The sequence below is a fragment of the Fringilla coelebs genome (assembly GCF_963513975.1).
Source record: "Fringilla coelebs genome assembly, chromosome: 1".
Lineage (NCBI taxonomy): Eukaryota > Metazoa > Chordata > Aves > Passeriformes > Fringillidae > Fringilla > Fringilla coelebs.
Window position 1 is genome coordinate 128,839,784 of NC_140028.1, and position 24,200 is coordinate 128,863,983.

Genomic DNA, 24,200 nt, shown 5'->3' on the forward strand with positions numbered 1-24,200 from the left:
AGATGGATGGGGTAAAGTCTTCTACAGTTGTCTTTTTTCCCCAGCTTATAAAAGAGTTCAATAAGGTCGATACAATTTGAGTAAGACAGATTATATTTCTTTCTTCCAAATCTCAAAAGCATACCATTATTATTACTTTTTTGCAAATACATTTGGCTTGCTAGAGGAAATGCTTATGAAATTTCATGAGAAATCAAAATTCTCTATGCAAAATGAAGGAAGGTTATTTTCATGGATAATGGAAGACTTACTGCAATTTTCAAATAGCAAACATGACAGTTCACTACAATGAGAAAATAAAAGCAAAAACGGATCTATTTCTCGAGATGGGGCTTTCATTGTGGAGTATGTAGTTCTAGTACAGGGACTACTCTGAAATGAATAATTCAGAAAGCTGAGAGAGAGTAGCTCCCCAAAAGAAAATGCAGTATTTACATAGCACTGTGTCTTAAGCAGTTATATATGACATATACATACACCTACTTTCAAAATACATCACCATTGCCAAGAACTACATTGACAATATTCTTCCATCCTCCACAGGGAGATTTGCTTTCACAGCTCAGCAAAGACTGCCATAGCTTTTGAGCTATGCCACAGACATTAAATGACAGTCAAAAATCAGCAATGAGTACAGAAAGCACAATGCAGACAGTAGAAGTGAGACAGCATGGAATGGTCAGACCCGACACAGGAAGTTGGATGCAAGCCTCTACACACAGGTCAGCCTGGAGATGGAACCCCAACCAACACCTCCAGACACCCCGCTCACAACTCCACCAGCTGCAGGAACAGCTGCTGAACACTGGAAAAAACAAACCAGCTTTGTGTGGAGTAAGGATATAGGCTTAAAATAGGGTAAGTTGTCAGAAAACTGCAGTTGCAAGGGCTTTTGCTGTGATATCCTCCAAGAGCACGCCATATCTGTGTGCACCAGGCAAGCCTGCCAGGCGCCCTACTGCTGGTGTCACAGAAAAACAAAATTGTTAATATTGGAAGAGACCTCTGGAGATCGTCCAGTTCAACCCCCTGCCAAAGCAAAGTCACCTGGGGCAGATCACACAGGAATGTGTCTAGGTGGGTTCTGAACATCTCCAGAGAGTCCTTAACCTCCTCGTGCAGCCTGTTCCAGTGCTTTGCTGCCCTCAGTGTAAAGTTCTTCCTCGTGTTGAGGTAGAACTTCTTGTGTTTTAATTTATGGCCATTGCTCCTCATCCTGTTGCTGGGCACCACTGGAAATAGCCTGGCACCATCCACTTGGCACCCGCCTTTAAAATATTTATATGCATTGATGAGATTCCCCTCAGTCTTCTCCAGACTGAAGAGGCCCAGTTCCTGCAATCTTCCTGCAGTCTCTTCTTAGACTCCAGACCCATAATGATCTTTTTGACCTATGGACCCCCTCCAGTGTGATAGGATAAGGTGTTCAAGAAGCTGCTGTTGGGAGGTCTCGCCACGATATTTTCCAAGAGTACCGCACACTCGTGTGCACCAGGCAAGCCTGTGGGGTGTGGGATGCCGCCCTCCCCGGTCGGGTCCCCAAGGGAGGGCGCGGGACAAAGCTGGGCTGGGCTGGGCAAGGCACCTCAGCCTACGCCTCGCCCCTCCACCCGGGGCACCACGGCTTCGTCCCGCCACATCTGCACCGCGGGGCAGGGCAGCCCCGGCCTCCGCCGGGGGCCACAGCCGCTCTGCCCCCGCCCTGAGGGGAACCTTGGCCCGCGGAGCCCGCTCCCTGCGGAGCCCGCACCGAGCAGCTCCGCTCCCCGTGCCCCCCGCCATGGCGGCGAGAGGCTCCTCCCAGCACACCCGGCATTTCCCGGCCGCGCTGCCTGGAGACGGCGGCCGGGCCGGGGCGGGGCGGGGAGGAGCGGGGCGGGAAGGGGAGGATGCTGCGGCCGCTGCGGGGCGAGGCGGCGGCGACAGCGGCGGGAGGAGTAGCGGTACTTGGCGGCATAGAGGATGCGGCGGCGGTGGTGTCGGCAGCAGCAGGCGGAGGAGCGGGGAGCGATGCGGTGCTGCGCGGCGGGGCCGTGGCCGCACAGCGCTCTCACCACGCTCCTGCTGACAGGTCGGTCACTGCGCGTCTCCCCGCCGCGAGCGGCGGCGGGCCCCGCTGGCAGCGGCCGGCCTGCGCCGCGGGGCTGCCTCTGTTCGGGCTTCGCGTCCCCTCCCGGCGGAACCGCCCCCCGCCTCGCCCTCCGCCTGCGGCTCGCTGCGCGCCCCATTCCCGCTGCCCCGTGCCCCCCGTCAGTGCGGGGGCCGGGCTGTCCCAGCATCTGCCCATGCCGCGGCTCCGGCGGCTCCCGGAGGACGCTCCACAGGCGGCGCGGGGATGGCGGCCTGCGCGCCCCCGCCTCGGGACCGCCACAGCCCCTCCCGGCACGGCGGGCGCGGCGGGGCCCGGCTGAGGGAGCGCGGGGGCGGCGGGTGAGGCCGGAGCGGGACTGCCGGCGGGGCGCGGGAGCCAGGCCTGGCTCACAGCCGCTGGATGGCGCGGGAGCCTCCGCTCCCGGGGACTGGGCCGGGCCCGCTGCGCTCCTCCGGTCCCTCGACCTGGTGCCTGACGCGAGAGACGGGCTGTTGTGTGTGCCTTTTGTGCTGCCCTTCTTCTCCGTTATTTCCCATCTTGACCACTTAGTCCAACTGAACCAGAATTAGGAGTTCATAAAAAGTCTTGATCCTGGTCCCTAAAAGCTAAATAATAGCTTTCATGCAGGTTTTTCACCTGCAGGTTCTTCACAGTGAAATACATCAAACAGCTAACACTTAATAGCAGCCCAGCCACAGGACTGCCTTTGTGACACTTGTTACACCAAGAGTAAGTTAACAGCAAGAAATCTGTGTGGGTTATTTTGAGTTCTGAGAGGTCAGTGGTGTGTTATCTGTCTGCTCTGTATCCTCTTGAATAGTATCTAGGTACTCTCCTAGTACTTCTTTTACTTATGGCCATACTTGTCATAGGTTATTAGCAGCAAAATTGACATGAGGCACTGGATATATTAAAGATATGGTAAGAACTTAAGTGTGAAGTTGTTCAATGTGAGGATAAAACTTTGTTAAATGCAAGACAAGACTGCTTGTCCCTTACTTGGAAATTTTTCCTACCTCTTCCGCCTTCCCCTCCATGACTGATTTTGGGATAGCAACCAAGCAAGAACTAGGACAATTGAGAATAAGCATTCAGTATCAACTGAAATAATATTTTTTACAAAGGTCAACTAAATGACCTTATAGAAATTGAATTGTGAGCTTAATCCACAAGTCCTTTCTAGGCTTCGTGGTAAGGGAAGAGATCTTAATTTTTTCATGATAGCTTTTCCACTTAAACCTTTCTAAGGTTGGTTTAGTGAGATTTCATTAGTTAAAACAGAAGTTTGAACATAGTTAGTTAAAACATGGTTTGAAACTGATGTAAAAAAGGAGACATGAACTTTAGTTCAGTTACCTTCTTTTAAGAGATGTCTATATAAAATTTATTCTTCAGCAAGGTGGAGATTTGTAGTATGTTCTTGATCTGAATGAAGCTGTCCCAGGAGCTCACCCAAGCTCCCCTCCATTCTCCCTAAGTAAAGAAGTTCCAATCTCATCTACTGGCTCGAAGATGCATTGCCCAGCATGAAAATCCATTCTTTTGAATCCTGTAAACTCTACAGTACTGCAGCATTACTTAACAAGGCAAGAGACATCTGACAGACAAAATGGCATGTGGGAATAGTGCAGGACTTGTAAATAGATTTTTTTTAGTTCTCATCAACTAATATGGATTAGTTTTTCCCATTTATGTTGTAGCACTTGATTTACAGAAGAAAGTTGACTTATGATTTTTGCATTTCTTAAAAATGTATGAAAAAAGGCTTTCTGGAGGAGGAGAACTGCTGTCAGAAGTCAGTAGGGTTGTCTGCCTTTCACTTCTTCCTATCTTCCTTGAGGCAAAATATTATTTCATCATCCAGGAATTTCACGACAATGAAGAATTTAAAGGTTGTAGGAGTGATTTCAGTTGCTCCTAGAGGTCTAGTATAGTACTCAGATTGAAGGTATTGACTCCCAAATGCAAGCTGATGATACTCCACTGCTAGGAAAACATGGGACTTCATGATTTATAGGATTAAGCATTTCTACTAGAAACTAGTTAGGTGTTCTTTGACTCTAGCTTTATAGTAACAGACTTCCTAGAAGTTTGCTGAATTACACTAGTAGAGCTGTCAGTCATATTAGTTTGGCAGAGCAATGAGTTGCCCCCGTACTGGGTATCTACAGAGAGAGTGGTTATCATAACTTTTTTTGAGTGACTGTGGCCAGTGGTTTTGCCCTATATTTCTGCACTTAGAATTAGTTGTCAGTGCCTATGTTGTCCCTGGAACCCCTGTTTCATCCTAGGAATAGGGAGTAGAACAATGGAGTTGTATTCTCCTTTCCCTATAAAGGGGTCAAAATAAGGAAGAAGCTCATTAATTCTCACTTTGCAAGCTGTGGTTATGTGGTCACATTAATTTGTCATAAGGCTGCACTGCTGCCAGAAAGCATTCTCCAGCCTTTGCACAGCTAGGAATTATTTGCTGCTTTCCCTGGTGACAATAACTTGTATAGTGATACTGTAGATTGGGTCCCCTGGCTCAAAACTAGTTGACCCACAGAAATAGTTCACTGAAGTGTATGTACTGCCCAGGACTGGTATGGGATTGTTTCCACTGGTGTGTGCTAGGTGATGAAGAATGTGCTGGGAATGCCCCTTTTGAGCAGGGCTGCAGACATGCCCATTTAGAACAGCTGTGAAATCACTGGCTGGGGCAGGGATCCAGGAGGCTGAACCAGATCCCTGCACTTGCCCTGCTGTTGACAGCAGAAGTGCTGTTGGCAACACTCCTCTGCTAAGCCGCGCCCTGTGCAAGGAGGCAGAACATTTCATAGATGGTCTGGTGTTTCCTAGCTAACACCACAGCACACCTGCCCTTGTTCCTGTTGTGGGTGCAAGCATAAGGGCAGAGAAGCAGGTTTCCTTCAGAGAGCCTCTGGATGTCTGCCTGCCTGCCTGCCTATGAAGATGCTGCCTGTACTACTAATCTGAGCCAGGTCAATACAATCTACTGTCAATAGGTACTTACTTGAATAAGTAATTACAGGAGGGGGAAAGGTAGTTGTTCCATTAATATGCTTTTCATTACAGAAACACATTATTTATAGTCAGTACATGGAGACATCTTGGAGGTCCTAAAGCCAGACAATAAGAAGTCAGCTTTATGACAGAAGATGTAACTGCTCAGTGTGTCGAGAGGCTTATTTTTGCTCCTTAATGTTTTTAGATTTGGTTGGAAGTTCATTAAAGTACTTCAGGAATTGCAGTCACTGAAGTAAAGCCCTTTCTTTAGAAGAAAGGTTATTTCCAATCAAAGAAAAAATGATTTAAAACCTAGACAAGAGTACCTGTTTTTTTTAGTATTTGAAGAACTTTTGAATTCTTCCTGAAGAGAGTGATAAATTTGCTGTAGTCAGTATGAGTGTAGACTATCTTCCTTGGCAGACTTCTAGATGAAAGAAGAGAGTTGCTAGTTTTGATTACTTCCATAGGAATTTCAGTCTGTTTCTAAATGTTGTTACAATTGCAACACAAACAGCTAAAATGCCTTTTAAATGTAGGTTGTTTTAGTGACAGTCCAAGCCATGAAAATGGGAAGTTAGAGAGAACAACCTACTGAGCAAACAGAAATCTTAGTGTGTGGAAATCAATGACCTTTCTGAATTCCTTAGTCTTTCAGAGCAATTGTCACCTCTGAAATTTGGAATGCAATTGCAGGGATACCCTGATAGTTCATATCAAAAATGATAGAAATGTAGGAGACATCCTGGAATAATAGGCCACCAGGGTGGCCTGATCGTACCCCCTTGGTTACACTTGGGCTGGAACCACAGAAACTGACAATTTTTTCCTCACCTTTGTGGAAATGCTAACCTAATTTGGTTCTCTTCAAACCAATTTGGTTCTCTTAGAACCAAATTAGTACAGAGAATGGTGGTGGGTAAATGTTACTGTTAATAAACCATGAGGGTTTTGTTCTCCAAGTAGTTAATTTGTAGCATTCCCATGAATGCAAGTGCTAAAGTTTAACAGTGAGACTGATAAATGCTTTATTTGGTTACTTTACTTGAATGATTTAGGAGAAATGTTCAGATGTTGCAGTAATCAGTGGATAGCACAGGAACAGATGGAAAACCATTGCCTATTGAACAAAGATTAATAAGAATAGAACCGAGAAACATTTCTGGGTTGATTTGGACTTTTAAACAGTTTGAATGCAGAGGGACCTGAGCAGTCTGCAAAGGAGAACTAATACAAATTAATTCCTGTTTCTTACATAGTAGCTGTTGTTGAAGAGGGTTAGAACATAGCCAGTTTCAATGTGAATTTCTTCTGAGAGAATCCCTTCTAAGAAAATTTCTGCCATGTACTAGCTAGTAGGCAAGAGGACAGTGCGTGGAAGTTGGAAGTGAAGGGAGAGTAGGTGGGTGCTGCAACTTCTTCCTCCTTTAATGGATGATGTGACCAACTGGGCAAGTATCCAGTGTGGACACCAGTGGATCCTCAGTAACTGCCTGGCTACAAGCTCTGATTTCAGTTGTGGGCTATGCACCTTGCAGGCGGTTCTCTCTTCACAGATGTTTCACTTCAACTAACGGTGTCAGTTTCTAACTGTTCTGCCGTGTGGTTCTCAGCAGTCCTTCAGAAAAAATGTGCTGTGTATGAATCTGCACTTCCAGCTCAGAATTCAGAGGAAAGAGGACTGACCAGATGGGATATGCAGTAGAGGAGTGCAAGGGTAGCTTTTTGCTGTGGGGTTGTGTTGTAAGAGAGTAAGGGGCAGTGTAAGCATGGCCAGAGGCCCTGGTCTGTGGTATCAAAGTAGCAAGCATGTTAGGTCCCCGGGGAAGGTGGAGGAGAGAGGGGAAGTGGCCAGGTTTGATAGCTTGAGCTGTGTGCTGCTTTAATAGTAGGAGAGATGGGCTGAGATCCTACTTCAAAGAAGGAATAAGAGGATAGGTAGAGGTGCAGGATACTGTTTGGAGGTCAAAGTGCAGTAAAGGAATGGGGAAGGTGAATTTGGTCCATGATACTTGTGTCCTTTTCTGATTGTTGCATGGTCAGAAATTGTTGTGGATATCCACTCTGTTAAACATTCAGTTGTTAAATATTATGCAAATATACTTTAAAAGGGGGAAAAAAGAGTATAAATTAATATAAATGTGATTTTTATTTATAACCAAGACAATTATAATTAAAGAATAATTTAAAGAAAACATAATTGGAGAAAGAAGAAAAAAATGTGATATGCTTCACCTGGGCATGTTCAAGTCCCAGGCACAGGGCTATGACTTGCTCCTGTTGAAGGCAGTGGTGGCTTCTCCAGCAACTGTGGCAACATATGTAACAGACTGAAGAGCCTGACACTATTAACATTCTTTTCATTGTGAGTACAAGGCTGATTAAATTAATTCTAAACTGTCTCTTTGATAAAATGCATAGTTTGAATCCCTGCATTCTGTAGTATAAGGTCTCTTTTGTCATCTTTTAATCATATTCAGATCTTCCCAGAGCCTTTCTTGTGTTGTCAGTTGTTTCTTTAAGGCTCTGCTAGACAGGGCATTTGAACAGTGATCAAATCTGTGTCAAGTACAAAAATAAAGTCTGCCTGTTCCTTCTTGATGTTGCTGTTTACATGTCAGCTATTCTAGCCCGTGTTCTGGTGAAAGCTCTGTTCAACCTGACTTACATCTCAGGGTTGTTACCCAAGCTGAGCATCCCTGAATTGTGTGCTCACAGTATGTGTTTGGCATGCTGATGCCTTTGTTCCTGCTGTGCAGTTACATTTTATTCTATTTAACTGCACATCACTGATCACCGTTTCACAGACAATGCAGACTGTTCTGTCATCTCTATTATTTGTCAGTCTCCTAGCCTTTGTTTTACCTGCAAATTCTATCAGTATATTTGGTACATACAAGTCATTTATTGTCTCCCTCCCCATCTCTGTCTCTGTCCTGCCTCTCTTCCCTCCACCCCAGTTACATAGGGCTAATGCCAAAACTTTGTGAGACCCACTAGAAAGCGCATATAACAAATTAACTTTTTAGCAGCCCTATTCTCTTGCTTTTCACGTCTGTCATTTGAAATCAGTAGTGATATATATGAAAACATCACACTATAAACTCTAGGATCCGAGAACAGGCATACTGGTTGCTTTTCCAGTTCCCCTGTGAAATGCAGCATAGTATGGAGAGGTAGACAGGTGACTTCTTCAATCCACACAGCCAAACCTAGCACAACTTGGAACCCAAATGAAAGACACTTACTGACCATTTGTATTAAAAAACACAGTGTGGAACCTGTCTTTTTTCTTTTTTTTTCTTTTTTTTAAAATGTGTTTAAATACGCTAAAATGATTTAGTATCTACTTTTTCAATTGAAGTGTTAAGTGACAAGTTGTATAGCTAAGGGTAATGTCATTATTGCTGTCTTTATCAGGAAAAACCTGTGGGCTCACCAAAAGTGTCAAAAAAGAGGCATTAAATCCTTAATAAGGATTAAATAAGGCCTGTGAGAAGTGTAATAATTTTGACAACTCTAATACTATTCTCCATTTAATAATTCAGTTACCTAATCTTGTATTAATTGTTTTGTCTGGTACTGGTGCTGGTTTGTAGCTGACAAGCCTCTGATTGCCCAGCTCATCCTCTTGGAATAATGGAGAATCTTTATTTGATCTTTTTAGGAATTTCTCGAGTTTTTCAAGAATTTAAATTTACACAAAATCCTATGCACTACTGAATTTTATAGCTCCTAGGATGTTATTATATTAAGACTTGCAATATATGCAGATCAGTTCAGCAGGGTAAAAGTTGCTAGAAATGTTATTTTGTTGGTATGGTAATTATTTAATTAATCAAATTATTAAATTTAATAAATAAGTCTAATTAAAAGTGCATTAAAATTCAATTTTTAATTATACTTCATCCTCAATTCCATTTTAGATGTTTTGTGTAAATTATTAATAATAGATATCTGTATTACATGTGTAGATTTAGTGTGGTGTATCTTTATTACTGCTTAAGCCAGATCTATTTGACCTCCTGAATTCTGTTTGAAGAATGTCTTATCACTAATTTAATAGCTGCCTGGTGTAACAGGTCAGAAGTTTCCACAGATTAGGCTTCTTTCTTGTACTGTGCCTGTTTTCCAATAAATGTTTATTTCTTCCTGCAGATTGGTGTATCTGTACACAAGTACTGCTCCTTGATGTTTCTGATATTGCTGTTTTTACAAAGATATTAAGATGCTAGTCCAAAAACATCTTTGATCCAGGGTTTAACATGAGTTCTCACTCCCAAACTATTTCAAAAACAAAAATACCTACTCATTATGGCCACTTTCCCTTTCCTAGCATCTGACTGCAGTTCCTTCCCTCTGCACTTTCAGCTGGCATGTAACTATACAGCTGGCATACCTATTATTCATCAGAGAAGAGCAGGAACAAAAAGTGGGAAGTGAGGAGGGAGCTTTCTCAGGCACCTCTGCTGCTGGTGTGATGGAATCTTCCTGTCAGCTCCACAGCTGCTTTCTGTCTCCAGTAATCATTTGCTCCTCACTGCATTTAAAACTTCCACCTTCAGCTGCATGTATCCAGCTGATTTCAGGCTGTGTTCTAGTTGTCTGGGATGTAGGCAGCCATTTTTAATGGGTTCTTTTTTCAAAATTGATTATTGGTTATGCCTGCAAGGCAATCAACCCCATGTGTCTTTATATAGGCATCATTATAAAAGTAAAGCTTGCTTACTTTAATTTCCCTACTTTGACCAAAATATACCACTCCAGTGAAAGCTACTTTATATATGTTTTTGCCTGTATGTGAGGTTTTGTCAGTGCAAATATATTTATTAGAGAATACTCTTCTTCATCTTTGTTATCAGTACAATTATGTCAGCAAAAGTGTCTGCAGATTTAGCTTATATGGAAAAATGGGTGTCAAAAAGGTGTTTGTCAGAAAGATTATAATATATTTATATACTCAAACTAAACATCTCTGTTTTTGACCTGTGGTTCCTAAATTTTGACTAAAACCAAAACATGATGTAGGAGGTGTCTGATCCCATCTGATCAGATTGTTTGTGGCAGTTTGTTGATCTGACTAATTTTTTTTTTTGCATTTGTTTTATTGTGAAAAGCTATTTTGCTAAGCTCTGCTGATGGCAATAATGGAACTGTTAACTGGACGACTAGGCGAGCCCACAGTTATATTATCAGCAGAATAAAGGCTGTTCAGAAGAATGGTGAGTTTAGGTTGTAAATTTAAATACCCTGTTGGTTCAAGCAAACCTGCTTTTAATATTACTCTTGCTTTTCCAGTCATGTCCTTGTTTTAGGAGTAGGGTGCTATTTTAAGGTAAGTAATTTTGAAAACTTTACATTTCTTCCATCTTCAAATATTCACAGACCTGCGTGTTCTTGTTAGTGTTCCCTGACTTTTCCTGTAGCTTTGCTTGAAATAATGGCTGTGTTTATACCTAATACTGCACATTTTCTTATCATGGCTGGTTGCTTGAAGATACCTCTGCAGTTTGCTTAATACAATAACTGCTCTGTAACAATTTAAAAAGTCTTCTCACACATGAATGTAAAAAGACTATTTTACTGTCATTTATGCAAGTACACATCAAATACTGTAGCTAGTGCACACTGGCTGAGAAGAAGCTATGTACTGATTGCTCATCTCTAGGCAGGCAATCTGGATTGGTCTCCAGATCAAGTTATTTTTGGGATTGTTCTTCATCTTTTAAGTATCAGTGGGGAGAGAACCAATTGAAATTTCTAGCAAAAAAAACACCCAAAAAAATCCAGGTGAATTATTTCCTGAGGATCATCAACATACAGGCTGCAACCAACATGGTGAAACTTCTGAAATTTCTGCAGGTGGGGTTTTTCTGTTTATGGGCTGCAAGCTGATAAAATCCTGTCTGAATTCCTGGCTGTGCCTGTATTCAAGACCTATAAGGAGATCTTGGGATCTACAGAAAGTCCTCCAAGCAATCTGGAAACAAGAAAGAGGAAAGCAGTGCTGTCAATGTAGCCGATTCTAGCAGGGATCTGATGTGATCCAAAGTAATGAAGATTTTTAGTTTCCAATGATTAGTTTTACAGAAGCTTTTCACAGTCCCTGGGACTTTTATCTACCACAGGGAATTTGCCCAGACAATTCACAGCTGGCAGTCTGCTGTATTAGATTAGTGTCTATTTGTTAAGTATATTCAGTTTCGTCCCTAGATCACCCAAGATGATGATTACACGTTCATCTCCAGTCTGTCTCATGAAAATAATGATGGGTTTTAAAAGCTCATGAAGAAAGTAGCATTTCACTTGTTTCATCATTGAAAAGCTAATGATGGCTGTAATAGACTGAAGACTCATTACTTTCTTTCGGGTTTTAAAGAAATTTCTTGGGTGGGAAAGCAAGGAGGGCATCTCTGACAAGGAGGGTAAGAACTACTGAGTTTTTAATCACCATACTTTTGTCATTATGATGTGTTTGTTTTTACAAGATAAAACAGGTTTTTGAGATTTTTCCTTCTGAGAGATGTTTCTAGACTTCCATCAAGATCAGTGTTTTATATCTGCATCAAATCCTTACTGGTATACTTATTTCAGCAGCAGGGAATGTCTCATTGCTAGGAATGGGCAAGCATTTAGTGGTGGTAATAGGTTTCCTATAGCAGACAAAATAACTGTTACATGGTTGTTTTCTTTTTTCAGTAACTGCTGATTCTATTATGCTTGTTTCTTCCTGAAAGAATTGCTTACTGAGAAAAAAATGCACATTTCTTTTTCACTGTTTGAACTGGATTTTTATCATAGAGGAAAAGCATCAGAAATGGAAAAATGAATTTTTCCAAGTATTTGATGCAACTTCAGCCAGCCACCATATTTTTGCCAGCTCTTCTGTTCTAATAATGTTACTTTTTCAGCTTTTCTTGAAAATATTTTAAAGGAAATTAGTTAACTTCCTTGTGCTGTTTACGGCTCATTCACAGAATTATGTGCAGAGGTTTTTTGGATAATAATTTACTAATTTTAAGTAAGTAAACCAACACTCTTACTGTACATAAGTCTACATAATGAAAATGACACTAACTGTTTTATCAACTGCACAAAATAGTAACAATTCAAATTTCAGGATCATTTTCATTTTGTCACTAAGATAAAATTATTGGAAAGGTGCTCTGTTCAGTATTGTGTTAAAAGTGGTTTTCAAGTATAGGAAAAAGCAAATGCTGTGGAATGTGATCAGTAGTATATCCAGAGCTATACATTCTGCAACATTAAGCTTGAAGAGTGGGGAGTATGTAAATGTGGAGGTCTACATTACAGATGTCTGCATCTCCTCTCAGATGCCTCTGCAGTCCATGGAGATCTAGTCAGTGTAGTGTGGAATCTAGGACATGATTCATCTCACTTTACAGGAGAACTCAAATAAATCAATCCCTAGAAGCATCTGTTTCTTCTCCATTGACTATAAAAGGAGCCTGACTAACTTAGTGGTGGATGTTGTTTCTGTAGGCATCTAAAATTAGGTGAGAGAGATTCCACTCAGAGTACGTGGTGCGAGGGCTGGAATGCCTGTGATTAATGCCTAATTAATGATGCCTTTTAAGCAGATCTCAAGTAAGAAAGTTGGTATAATTATAAGGCTGGAGAAATTATACCAGGATTAAAAAATTACACCAGCATTGAAGAATTACATGAGCTTTATCCACATTTCAAATGTGTCCTGCTTATTGATCCACGGTTGAAATTAGTACTTCTGAGACCTACAAGTTTATTCCTATCATTTTGTTACAATGTCTATGAATTGTCTTTTGGAGTCTGTCTTCCCAGCGACACCACCTCCAAGGTGTATGGCCTATAATTTGCTTTTGGAGCTGTGATTCCTCATGAAGTTTATTCCAGCCTGGCAAGCAAGGCTGGTAGCTGTGTGGCTTACCATCTTTATCTACTACTCTTGTAATCTTCATCTCACTGACAAAATCTATTAGCAGTGATCAATTCTTTCAGGGCATTAAATTAAAATTCAGTAGCAGTAAAAGTAGTAATACAAGTACAATCAATCTTATTAAGACACCTTGAGAAACACCTATTAAATCAGTATTCTCTGTTTATACTTACATTTTGAAACTTTTTGATAAAGTGGCTTCTTATCCACCTAATTTATTGTAATGATTTCTTCATTCTTCTAATTCATTAAAATGTGTATGTAGTTCTGCATCAAATGTGTTATACCTAAAAAAACTATGCACTTGTCAGCAAATTTTGTACTAAATAAAAACCACCTTAGTGCTTTTACATGTGCTGATTGTTCTGAATTTTCTTTGTTTTTGATTCTCAGTTCTGTGAAACATGGCTTCACGTTTTTTGTTTGGAATCAGTTTCACGTGACTGACCTATAAATACCCTTGTACTTTTGTCTTATCCTTCAATACAAGCCCAACATCTTCAGTAAAGAGCTCTCTAACCAAAGTTTGAGTTGTCTTTTACCCTGGTGGTCTGAGAAAGTCTAGCTCTAAGAACTCATAGAAATCAGCTATAATGAATTGCTATGTCCTATTCCGCACAAGAAGTGAAAAATCTGCCATTTCTGTTCGGTGAGGAATGACAACTGTCAATTGGTAAGGTTCCTCTGTATTCCTCTGTTGCTTTCTCTATGTAAAATATCAGGCAAACATGATTGTGTAATTCATTTAATGTACTTTTATCAACGTAATATTAAAAATAAACCAACTATAAAATTACAATAGCCTTCCTCATTTTTTTTTAATTACTATAAAAATAAAGAGCTTATACAACTTTTGAAATCTTGACATAGGCAGTTTTGTTTATTGCAGTCTTGGAAAGGATCCTGTTGGGCAAAGAGAAGGTTTGCTCTGTGTTCTGTTATTAAATCTATGTAACCTTTTCAAAATATTATTAACAGGTACCTAATATGTGTTGCTCTCCTTCTCCCAGATGCCTGCACTGCTGTTGAAATGCATGAACTTACCTAGAGCATGTCTCATTTTTGCTTTTTTTCTGTCTCTTATCTCTCCTTCTGCTTTTCAGTGTACACAATTCTGTCTAAGGTGCACTCTGATCGGAATGTATACCCTTCTGCTGGAGTTCTGTTTGTTCATGTTTTGGAGAGAGAGTACTTTAAGGGGGAATTCCCTCCTTACCCAAAGCCCGGTATGAGATACTAAGATCTTCCATATTATATGCAGATACAGAAAAAATAATGTTATAAAAAATTGAAGTCTGTTTAGCATACCTTGTGGTTCAACATATAAGATAAACAGGACTGGTTTTAGTTTCTATTGAAATATCTTCGAATGAAATAAAATGTGTAGTCTAACACTTCTAAAATATTCTAGTTTCATGAATATTGCATTAAATATGAAATCGTGGAAATTTGTATCTGTTAAAAATGCTATTTATTTGGTCACTGTTTGAGACATAGTATGTATCAGGCTATATGAAGGAGCAATTTGAAAGCATATAGTAAATATAAGACAAAATACAAGATTAAATCAAGTATGAGACTTCATAATGCTGCCTTCTTTCATTTTTAAAAATAGTCCTTTGGCTTCAGCCTTCTTCCTATATTTAGGAGCAGTTTAATGTTCAAAAGCCAATTGGTTTTAGAGAAGGAGCTGTGATTCCCTAAGTATGGTTTTGCCATACACTAAAGCTAAAAGACTGGTTAGCTTTCTAACCACAGGTTAGAATATGTGTAAGCAGTCTGATAGGGGTGGGAAGAGAGAGAGCATTCAGCCCCACATGCTTATCAACAGTGAAAAGGAAGAAATGTGTTCAGCTTATATAAATATGACTATTTTCCCATAACAAGAAAACAGGAAAAACCTATGTACAGTGCACATATAATCAAAGCCTGTTTCATTAATAAACTTTTGAATTGATTTGGGAGTTACTAAGACTCACTTTAAAGAAAAAATAAGCTTCTGTTAGCATTGGTTAAATTTTGAGTGAACATGAGTAAGCCCAAATGTTTTTAAAATTTCATCTCTTTGTAAAATGGGTGTTTTTCCTGACACAGGTACCTGAGTCTTCATTTATGCCATAGTGACTGGCAGTGTGAAGTTTGTTCCAGTCTTCTCTCAGTTTTGGCACATAGGTGGAAGGAGCTTGGAAATTTTACTAATGATGGATTGTCTTACAGCTGCAGCCTCTTGACATTCATGTGATTCCCAGGCAATAGGAATCTGGTTTCAGATCCTTTGAAAATTGTCTGTTCCCACAGACAATTGGGATTATGTCAGAAATTCACTGTGAGGTCAGGTGTTGTCACGGTACTCTTATTTTTGTCTGCTGAGCTGGATCATTGCCATGGCCTACCTTGATGAAGGAAGGGCAAACCAGAATGTCTCACAGGTCGCTTTCAAAATTTTCCTTAAATCATTTATGGTGCTGAATTTGTTTAGAGCAGGTTGTTGGTAATTCCAGGCTGTGGGTTCAAGCTCTGTACGTGCCATTCACTTAAGAGTTGGACTCCATGATCTTTGTGGGTCCCTTCCAACTCAGAATATTCTGTAAATTCTGAATGCTGTGATTCTGACTGCAGTAGATCAGATTACTGGGATGTCCTGAGAGAATTGTGAGGGAAGTTGTGTTACACCTAAGTACTGGTTTAGTCTGGTTCTGGTTCATTTTACTCAACCAGATGTGGAAATATATACCTAAAGACTAGTGACCCTTGGGCAGCACACCTCAGTTTCTTTGTCCCTCTCTGGAGGAGATGAGATCTGTTCATTCTTCACTGGGCTTGGTTTCTGCTTTCTGGGCCAGCATGGCTGGTATCTCCTTTCATCACCTGTCCTATAATGCTGTTGCTGTCTCAAAGCTAAGCTGGAGCACAGGGCAGAGGTGTCTGTGCAGGCTCAGAATGGATTTGACTTGAGTTCTGTGCCTCAGCTGGACACGGCCTTGGTGGTGAGGATTTGGTAGTATTCAAGCCTCATCTCATTTACAAAAGCTAAAATAAGCTGAAGTAAAATCCAGACTTCTATAAGAGTATCAATAAGAACCACAAGAACCAAGGTACTGGTTTGACTTGAGGGGCTTTTACAGCTGGACCACTGTATTTAGTAGCCATCAGTGGCTCCAGGTCACAGGAATGTCTGATCCTTTTTTGAATTAATTTGTTCTCTAAATTAAAATGATTGCCAAGCTGTTGGTGCCAAAGACCTGTATGTGTACCCTAATGCTAACAGAAGCTTTCAGGCATTATTGATTACGGAGCCACTCTTTACAGTACATTGAGTACCTGGATCCATCATTAAAAACATCAATAAAAACAAGTTGGGAGGGGAAATTAAAGGACTGAAACTTTTGAGCTTTTGTCTGTAAGGAGGTTAAATGCTTCAATTTGAGGTGGAATTGAGCTCTAAAAATGAGACCCAGTAGTTACTGAACATAAGGGTTCAGTTTTCCAAAACTCTAGGAAGTACCTGCACATTATGTCTGCAGTTGGTTACACTTTCCAGATATGAATTTGTTAATACTTAGAAGTGCTAAGTAATAGTTCGCTTGTTTCTGATATGGTAAAAGTTAGCAATTTTTTTTTTTCTTCTTAGAAAAGTTCAGAAAACAAGTGAAACATGTGACTTCCTATTTGAAAAATTAAAATAAAAGCATTTAACATTTTCTTGTAAATATTCTAATATAACTTCTCTTATCTAGGTGAAATAAGTAATGATCCTATAACGTTTAATACCAATTTAATGGGTTACCCTGACAGACCTGGATGGCTGCGCTATATACAAAGGACACCGTACAGTGATGGAGTGCTGTATGGCTCACCAACTGTAGAAAATGTGGGCAAGCCAACCATCATTGAGGTATTTGCTTTCAGAAGTTCAAAAATACATATTTTGGTTTGGAGTGTAAGGTTCAGAACTGTCAACAAGTTCCTCTTTTTTTTTTAAGAGTTAATTGCTATTTCATATTCAAGTTTTATTCAAAATACAGAGCAAAAAAAAACCTTTGTAAGCAACTGTACTTGAAGAATAACTTAATCATAACTTTGTAACATTCAACCTAAATATGGGTCAGACTTTTCCCCACTAGATGAAAATGTTCAGTCAATAAGCAGTTGTGGGGTTTTTTTGCTTGTTTGTTTTTGTTTGCTTGATTGGGGTTTTTGGTTAGATTGGTTTGGTGTTTTTTCAATTATTTCTTATCAAATACCCCCTCCCCCTTCATTATTCATATTTGTTGATATTTATTTTATTTTTTTAGCACTTTTATGAATTTAATTCATATGAGTGTAACAATGAAAAAACTGTATTTTTTAGAGTTAGCTATTCAAATGGTTTAAAGCACTAATTAAAGCAATTTAAAAGAGAAAAGGGACAATATTTTCTATCATGTATTTCATAGACAGCAGACTGAATCAGGCACTGTGGGGTTCATTGTTAAGAAATCTGCACAATAACTTGCTCCAGCAATTTTGCTGCTTCAGCAGTATAATTGTCTTGAATGCCTGATGAGTATTTTTTTTCTAAATTGCATGTAGTTTTTCTTCCTCAAGAATGATAGCTCTGAATGTTAAGTTATACTGCAGATAGTTTCACCCATGTTAAATTTTGTACTCATGATTCTGTTTTGATTTCAGTAGGACTAATACCCTCTGAGAATGGATCATGTGCAGAAGTTCTTGCAGGCTTTACTTAGTTTTATTTAGAGGAAACCATTATTTGATATTGCCAGTTTTTAAATGGCATGTACTTTTAGATTCTAGGATCTTTATCAAGACCTCCATTCTAAGCATGACTGCAGGCCACATTTGAAGTAAATCTTGCCTAGCGTACAAATTAATTCCTTGCAGTTCCAGTCTTAGATGTGGCTTTTGAATTAATTTTGTGGTGTATGAGGAGGGCAGATGGCATTTGATCCTCTTCCTAGTGCCCTCTGAGAGGAGTGATTGCATATTCCTAGCCTGAATATAACTTCCATCATGTTATAATTCCTGAGGGGATGTCATGGGGAGCTCACTTAACTGGAGGAGACCTCATGATTAGGAGAGCCTAGCATTATGCATAGCACTGCAGTAGAGCAGGTAACATTCTGAGCTCAAGCTCCTTTGAAAGCTGTGCAAGGACAGTTTGTGTCTGAATGAATATTCAGGACAGAGGCAATCTGCCACGCCTGCCTGTGGTGTGTGGCAGCTGGCAGCTCCCACTGCTGGAGTGCAGGCTCACAGTGGCACTGCCCTGCTCCTGTACAGGGCTTGTATCACCGGGGGTTTGATTTTCTGGGTACTAGTGGTTCAGCTGCTGTTGAAGAAACCCTTTAAAAATTAGCAGAATTAGGACTAGAGAAATCTCAAATTTATTTTCTGTTAATTTTATAATGAAATTGTAAGGTTAAATGAGATCTGATTGTAAGCTTTTCCCTCTCCACTTAAACAAACTTGCAGTAGATACTCCACAGCATTTTTCCTTTTCATTCAAATCCTTTAAAAGAAGTGCAACATCTGTTACTTTTTTTATTTATTAGCCAGTGACACAGTGGTTTGTGGCTCTGTTTGCTGAGAAGCACCATAGTTCTGTCACTATTGTCACTCCTATGCCTCTCCTTTGCTCTTGAAATGAGTGAACTGAAGTCTAAAATTAGAAAGAAAATTCATTTTTTCAGTTTATTTCATGAAATATTTTTCACCTAGAAAGGATAAAAAAGGTAGAGAAGATAATACATAATTATACTGATAGCCAGCTTTGTTCTGTATTTCTTATGAATGATCATTTAATCATAGTACAGCCTTGGAGTACTTCTCAGTCACCACTGAGAAGTAACCACTTGCATGCATTTCACGTATCCTAGATATTTTAACTTTTAAATTAGCATCCTTGCTTTTTTTTTTTTGTGAAGGTGCACATTTCAAAAGATTAGAGTCTCAAATGTTGCATCTACCTTCTAGCTTTCATTTCCCCTACATTTACAGATTCCAGGATTTTTTTTTAAACTACTTGTATTGGAGCATTATTTTGAATCCTTTCATGGAGTGAGACTTCACTGGGACCAGAGCTAAAACTAAATAGCAGTCCCAAAGATGAGAATTCCTGGCATCACAACACTTTTTCCTTCAAAAAAACCTCTCCATGTAGTTTATTTCCTAGGAGCTATCGATGGATTTAGATCTTACACTATTGATGGAGGTCGGGATTGGAGGCTGCGTGGGGAAATGGAAAAAACAATCTGTCCTTATGGTGGTTCTTAAAGATAACAGAAGAGAAAGAATACACATGTATTTGAGAACACTTTTATCAGGACCAAAATATATTATTTTCACATATTCATTAATTTTATTTGGCTATAGACTGGCCAAGAAAATTCCAGTATCCTGACTTGAAGGTAGTACTGCATTAAATAAATTGACCTTACCTTTCAAATTGTGTATTAGTGAATGAATGTTCATAGGTTTCAAAATAAGGAGGCAAAGTACTTAAAAACTGATAAGTATTTCTAAGTTATCAATTTAACTTTCACTGATGTTTCCTTTATCTAATTTTCATTTTTGCATTGTTTTGTAATCCTTCTCACTCTAGATCACTGCGTATAACAGGCGTACCTTTGAAACAGCGAGACACAATTTGATCATTAATATAATGTCAGCAGAAGGTATGATACAGATAATAGCTGGTTGTATTTTTAACTGAATCAACAAAACCCTCTTATGGGCTCCTGCTTTTGAAGATAAATACTGTAAAATAGTTGTCTGGTGTTCAAACTAAACACAGAGGCACAGGGGAGAAGTAAGAGAATTTTTCCTGCTTTAATTAATTTTGATTTTTTAATTCAGATTATTTCTGTCATTCAGGACTGGTTTTTTTCACTCACAGTAAAATGTTTGCGTCTTTGTTTTTCATTAAACTTCTAATTCAAAATTTCCCTTGTCTTTTCGAAGGGACCTTACATGAAGGATTTCACTCTGTGCATGTTATTTAGTTTTCTTAGTTCTGTGTGTACCTGATGCAATGAACAATTGTGTAGGCAGAGTCAGAAAACAGCAGGTTGTGGCATATATAGACATTTGGACCTTAACATTAGTTCTCTAGCACATTTACCTTCTGGAGTGTCATGAGCTGGAATCCATAGTTGCTGCAGATTGGTTTTGACCCCCAAATTAGCATGAATGAAATTATAGCTGTTTAATGAGGTTTTAGCAACTGAGACTCTTTTCCCCTAGTCTGCTTCCTCCCTGTTGTTTTATAAATAACTGAAGGTTTTCAGTTCAAATAGCAGCTAAGGGTACTCTCTATTGAATTTAACATAATCACAGTAGGTTCAAAATTACCTAATTTAAACACAGGATTTTTGGAAAGGTGAATCAATCTTAAAGTAGCATTACATTAATCATTACTCCAGATATTTTGAAGATTTATTTTTGGATTTGTGGAGCCTTTGTTTAATGCAACGCTCTTTTTCATCACAAGCAGATTTTCCTTTACCGTATCAAGCAGAATTCTTCATAAGGAATATGAACGTAGAAGAAATGCTGGCAAGTGAAGTTCTGGGTGACTTCCTGGGAGCAGTGAAAAATGTATGGCAGCCAGAACGCTTGAATGCCATAAACATTACTTCAGCCCTTGACAGGGGAGGGAGAGTGCCACTTCCCATTAATGACATGAAAGAGGGGTAAGTGTGTGTCACTATGATGTTTTTGCTTCACTTTTTTTTCTTTTGTTACTCAGAAGCCTAATATTTTTTCAAGTTTTCTAGATACTTTGCAATTGCTGTTTTATGTTTTGGAATTAGATATGGAAAGTTTACTCCTGTTCTGAGCCCCAGTTATGAATTTATTGTGTTAGATACACTACAACAGGGCACAGTTCCTATATATGGATGTTATAATCCAAGGAGTACTAATAAATTCCATTATTATAAATGAGTTGGTAGTAAATATATTTCTTTTGTAATCCCAGTTTTACTTCTGAGCAGTCACTTGGCATGCTTTTAATCAGTCCCAATTCATTGAACTCAAAATTTTGAAGCAAGTTATGATAGAGCAGAGACACTTCAATTTCTGAGAGCAATTTGCATGTAACAGTGTAATTTTTAGCTGTTCTCATTAGGTGAGTTACTTATGTGATTTAAGAGCACTGTTGGCTTTCTTATGAAAGTTGTAAGGTGTCTGGGGAACTCAGGTTACTGAGTGCAAACTGCTGGAATGGACTGGTTCCAGTTGTGATTTGTAACCATAAATACTGTTCTGAACAGTATTTAACAGGAAACTAGTAAGGATTCAGTTTTTTCAAATATGGTTCTGACAGTGCTTTTCCCTGGTGAAAGTGAAGATACCTGGTTATTTTTAGATAATTTTAGATATTTTGGAGTCAAATAGTATCTTAGAAAGTGATGAAGGTTCAAAATACGAGATGTGTGCAGAAAATACGGGCTTTTTCAGAGCCCTTTTGTGTCTCTGAAGTTTTGAGCATATTTAAAGAAGTGACTTCTGTACTTGCCAGAGTAATAGCAGAGTCACTTAATACAAATAGCTACACTTAAAATATTTAGTTAGATAATGCCTACTGTAACAAGAGGCAACTGGGACCTAATTTCTCTTTCAGAATCCATTGGTACCTTATAACCTGGTGCAGCAGACTGTATTTTACAGCAGCATTCCATATACATAAATATGACAATGACTAATACAATCAGTGCAGTAGCTCTTATTTTATGTATGGTGATGCTAAATCAAGTGTTATGTTTACCTTCAGCTTTCAGTATGCTGAAGCAAATTTTGTTGGCCATTCATAGCTACAGTATGGAATCTTTCAGAAGCAGCTGGGGGTTAGCACGTTCATATCTATGTTAGGTTTAGCAATAACTAGTCATTGTGAGTTTATTTTGAAAGCATGGGAAGAAACTCCAAAAAAAAAAATCTATGATGCGTAAGATTAAAGATTTCCTTAAAACAAAATGGTGCTATTTTAATACAATTTTCAAAAATAGTAATGATTTGCTTACATGAGGAAGCCACACTTGGAGCTCTTTGACTTCATAGAAATTGGCACAACTGATGGTATTGAAACATTTACATTAACAAGCAAACGAGAATATGTTGTAATAAGCAGCTAGGAAAGTTGTTTTGATTTCAGTCTGTTACTTGTATGCTTAAAGAGAAAAAAGTGTACTATGAAGGAAAATTATTTTGAATAGTAATTTCATCCTTAAGTAACAGCTGAATGTTACTGTGTACAGCAATAATATTTGGAAGAGTACATCATTGTCCTTGGGGGATTTGTGAGACATCCTGCTGGTCTGTCACTCATCTCTTTCTGCAGTGTGTATGTGATGGTTGGGGCAGATGTTCCTTTCTCTTCGTGTTTACGAGAAGTGGAAAACCCACAAAATCAGCTGAGGTGCAGTCAAGAAATGGAGCCTGTAATAACCTGTGATAAAAAATTTCGTACTCAATTCCATATTGACTGGTGTAAAATCTCTCTGGTGAGTTATTTTATTATTGCATAAAAGTGATGTTTGTAGAAGTACAGCTAAGAGTTTTGCCAGTCTGGTCAGACAATGTTGCCAATTCCACTTCATTGTGACTGACATTTTTTTCCACCTAGCAGACACTCTTAAGATTGTGAAAGGTTTTTGCTGTGTAGGCTAAATTCTATTACAGTTGAGCCCCAGTGAAACCACTGTATTTGTTTTCACTGGCAGTGAATTCTACAAATGGCCAGAGAACTCCAGGGCTTAAAAAAGTTACAGTAATGAGAGGTGTATTCTGTAATTCAGAATGCTGCTAGTTACACTTCTCTAAAAAGTGTGTGCATACATACATGTTTTTTTCAGAATCTGATTCTACACTGATCAATTCATACTATGCTGCTAAAAAAACTGTTTCTGAAAAATGTCTGAAACATATTTTATGTTAAAAATTAAATAGAAGAAGGAATGAAAGTAATGCTGACTACTTAAATGATAAATAGGAACATTCTTCTCAGTGAAATGCAAGAAAAAAGATAACCAAACACTAGACTATTTGCCATGAAAGGAGAATAATTCCCAAAGAGGCTTTTTAAGGTTGGTTTTTTTTTAGTTCCTGTAAGGAAAATCAAGAAATAATGCAATATTGGAAGAGAATGTTGCAGATAAACTTAGATGGTTGTTGAGCTGCTTCAGACATTACCCAGGAGGAAGCTGAAAGGGAGATACTAAACACTAGATGGAAAAAACTTACTGAGTATAAGGAAAGGTATTCATACACAAAACTGACTGGATAACTTCCATCTTTTCTACCTATACACTGTAAGTTAGGAAAGGTTCTAGAAGGTTGGAAAATACTTGCTTCAAAAGAATACCCAGATTACTTGTTTTTTATTGGCTTTCTGTTGAGAAATTTTAAAAGGCCCAAGTGTACACAGTAATACTTACCAGCACTTGAAAAATAGCAGAAGGCAGCTGGTCTTTGGCAAGCACAAACTGTGTCAGGTCTTCCATTTCCTTCTACAAGGAAGAAGTAGAACTAAGGCAGAGCAGCAAATATCATTCCTTCTTGGTAAGGTTTTTTGATACTGTCTCACAAGCAAGCTCAGGAACATGGCCTAGGTGAAGCTAGGAAGAGCTGGTTCGTAGCCATAATCATAGCAGAACTAATAATAATTCCTGGCTATTCCTCATTAATAGCTGGATGATGGAATGTGCTTATTAAATTAAATTTGTAGTTCCCCATGAAAGTGAAAGGATCTGCAGGTGCATTGAAGGACAGAAGGGTCTTGAGAAATTGGAGAAACAGTCTTGGAAAAAAGGGTGAATTTTAAAATAAGCAGCAGAGGGATTATGCAGTAATGCAAGAACAGTCAGCTGTGCCCATGCAGAAGGAAAAGAAGCTGGTTAGGAGTACTTCTTCAGAAAAAAAATGCCTGATAGTGGCAGTGGCTCATAAACTAATCATGAAGCAGCATTGTCACGCTGGTTTGAGAAAAGCAGAGATCACCCTGGGATGTGTAACAGGAACAGGCTTTCAGAGAAGTATTATTTTCTGCAGCAGCTATAACACAGCCTTCTGGAATTCAGTACTTGTTTTGGCCGTGTGCCACAGTAACTGAATTTAAACTGTCTTAGGGGTGTTTGCTGTTGCCAGCAGCATTTCTGCTGT

General features: G+C 39.3%; 1 protein-coding gene across 5 annotated transcripts in view; it reads left to right on the forward strand.

Annotated features, from left to right (window-relative positions):
* The first annotated feature begins 1,896 nt into the window (after positions 1 to 1,896).
* SGCE (sarcoglycan epsilon) overlaps positions 1,897 to 24,200 on the forward strand; it is a 33,027-nt gene continuing 10,723 nt past the window's right edge. For 2 of the 5 annotated variants that reach the window (XM_084214932.1, XM_084214933.1), the window contains exons 1-7: positions 1,897 to 2,071; positions 10,219 to 10,323; positions 14,141 to 14,263; positions 16,775 to 16,932; positions 19,642 to 19,714; positions 20,533 to 20,731; positions 22,381 to 22,543. In XM_084214932.1, the coding sequence (XP_084071058.1) occupies positions 1,963 to 2,071; positions 10,219 to 10,323; positions 14,141 to 14,263; positions 16,775 to 16,932; positions 19,642 to 19,714; positions 20,533 to 20,731; positions 22,381 to 22,543 (930 nt within the window). In that variant the 5' untranslated portion in view covers positions 1,897 to 1,962. Of the gene's footprint in view, positions 2,072 to 4,979; positions 5,101 to 10,218; positions 10,324 to 14,140; positions 14,264 to 16,774; positions 16,933 to 19,641; positions 19,715 to 20,532; positions 20,732 to 22,380; positions 22,544 to 24,200 lie in introns of those variants that run through there. The other 3 variants (XM_084214935.1, XM_084214934.1, XM_084214936.1) reach the window with 3 other exon arrangements.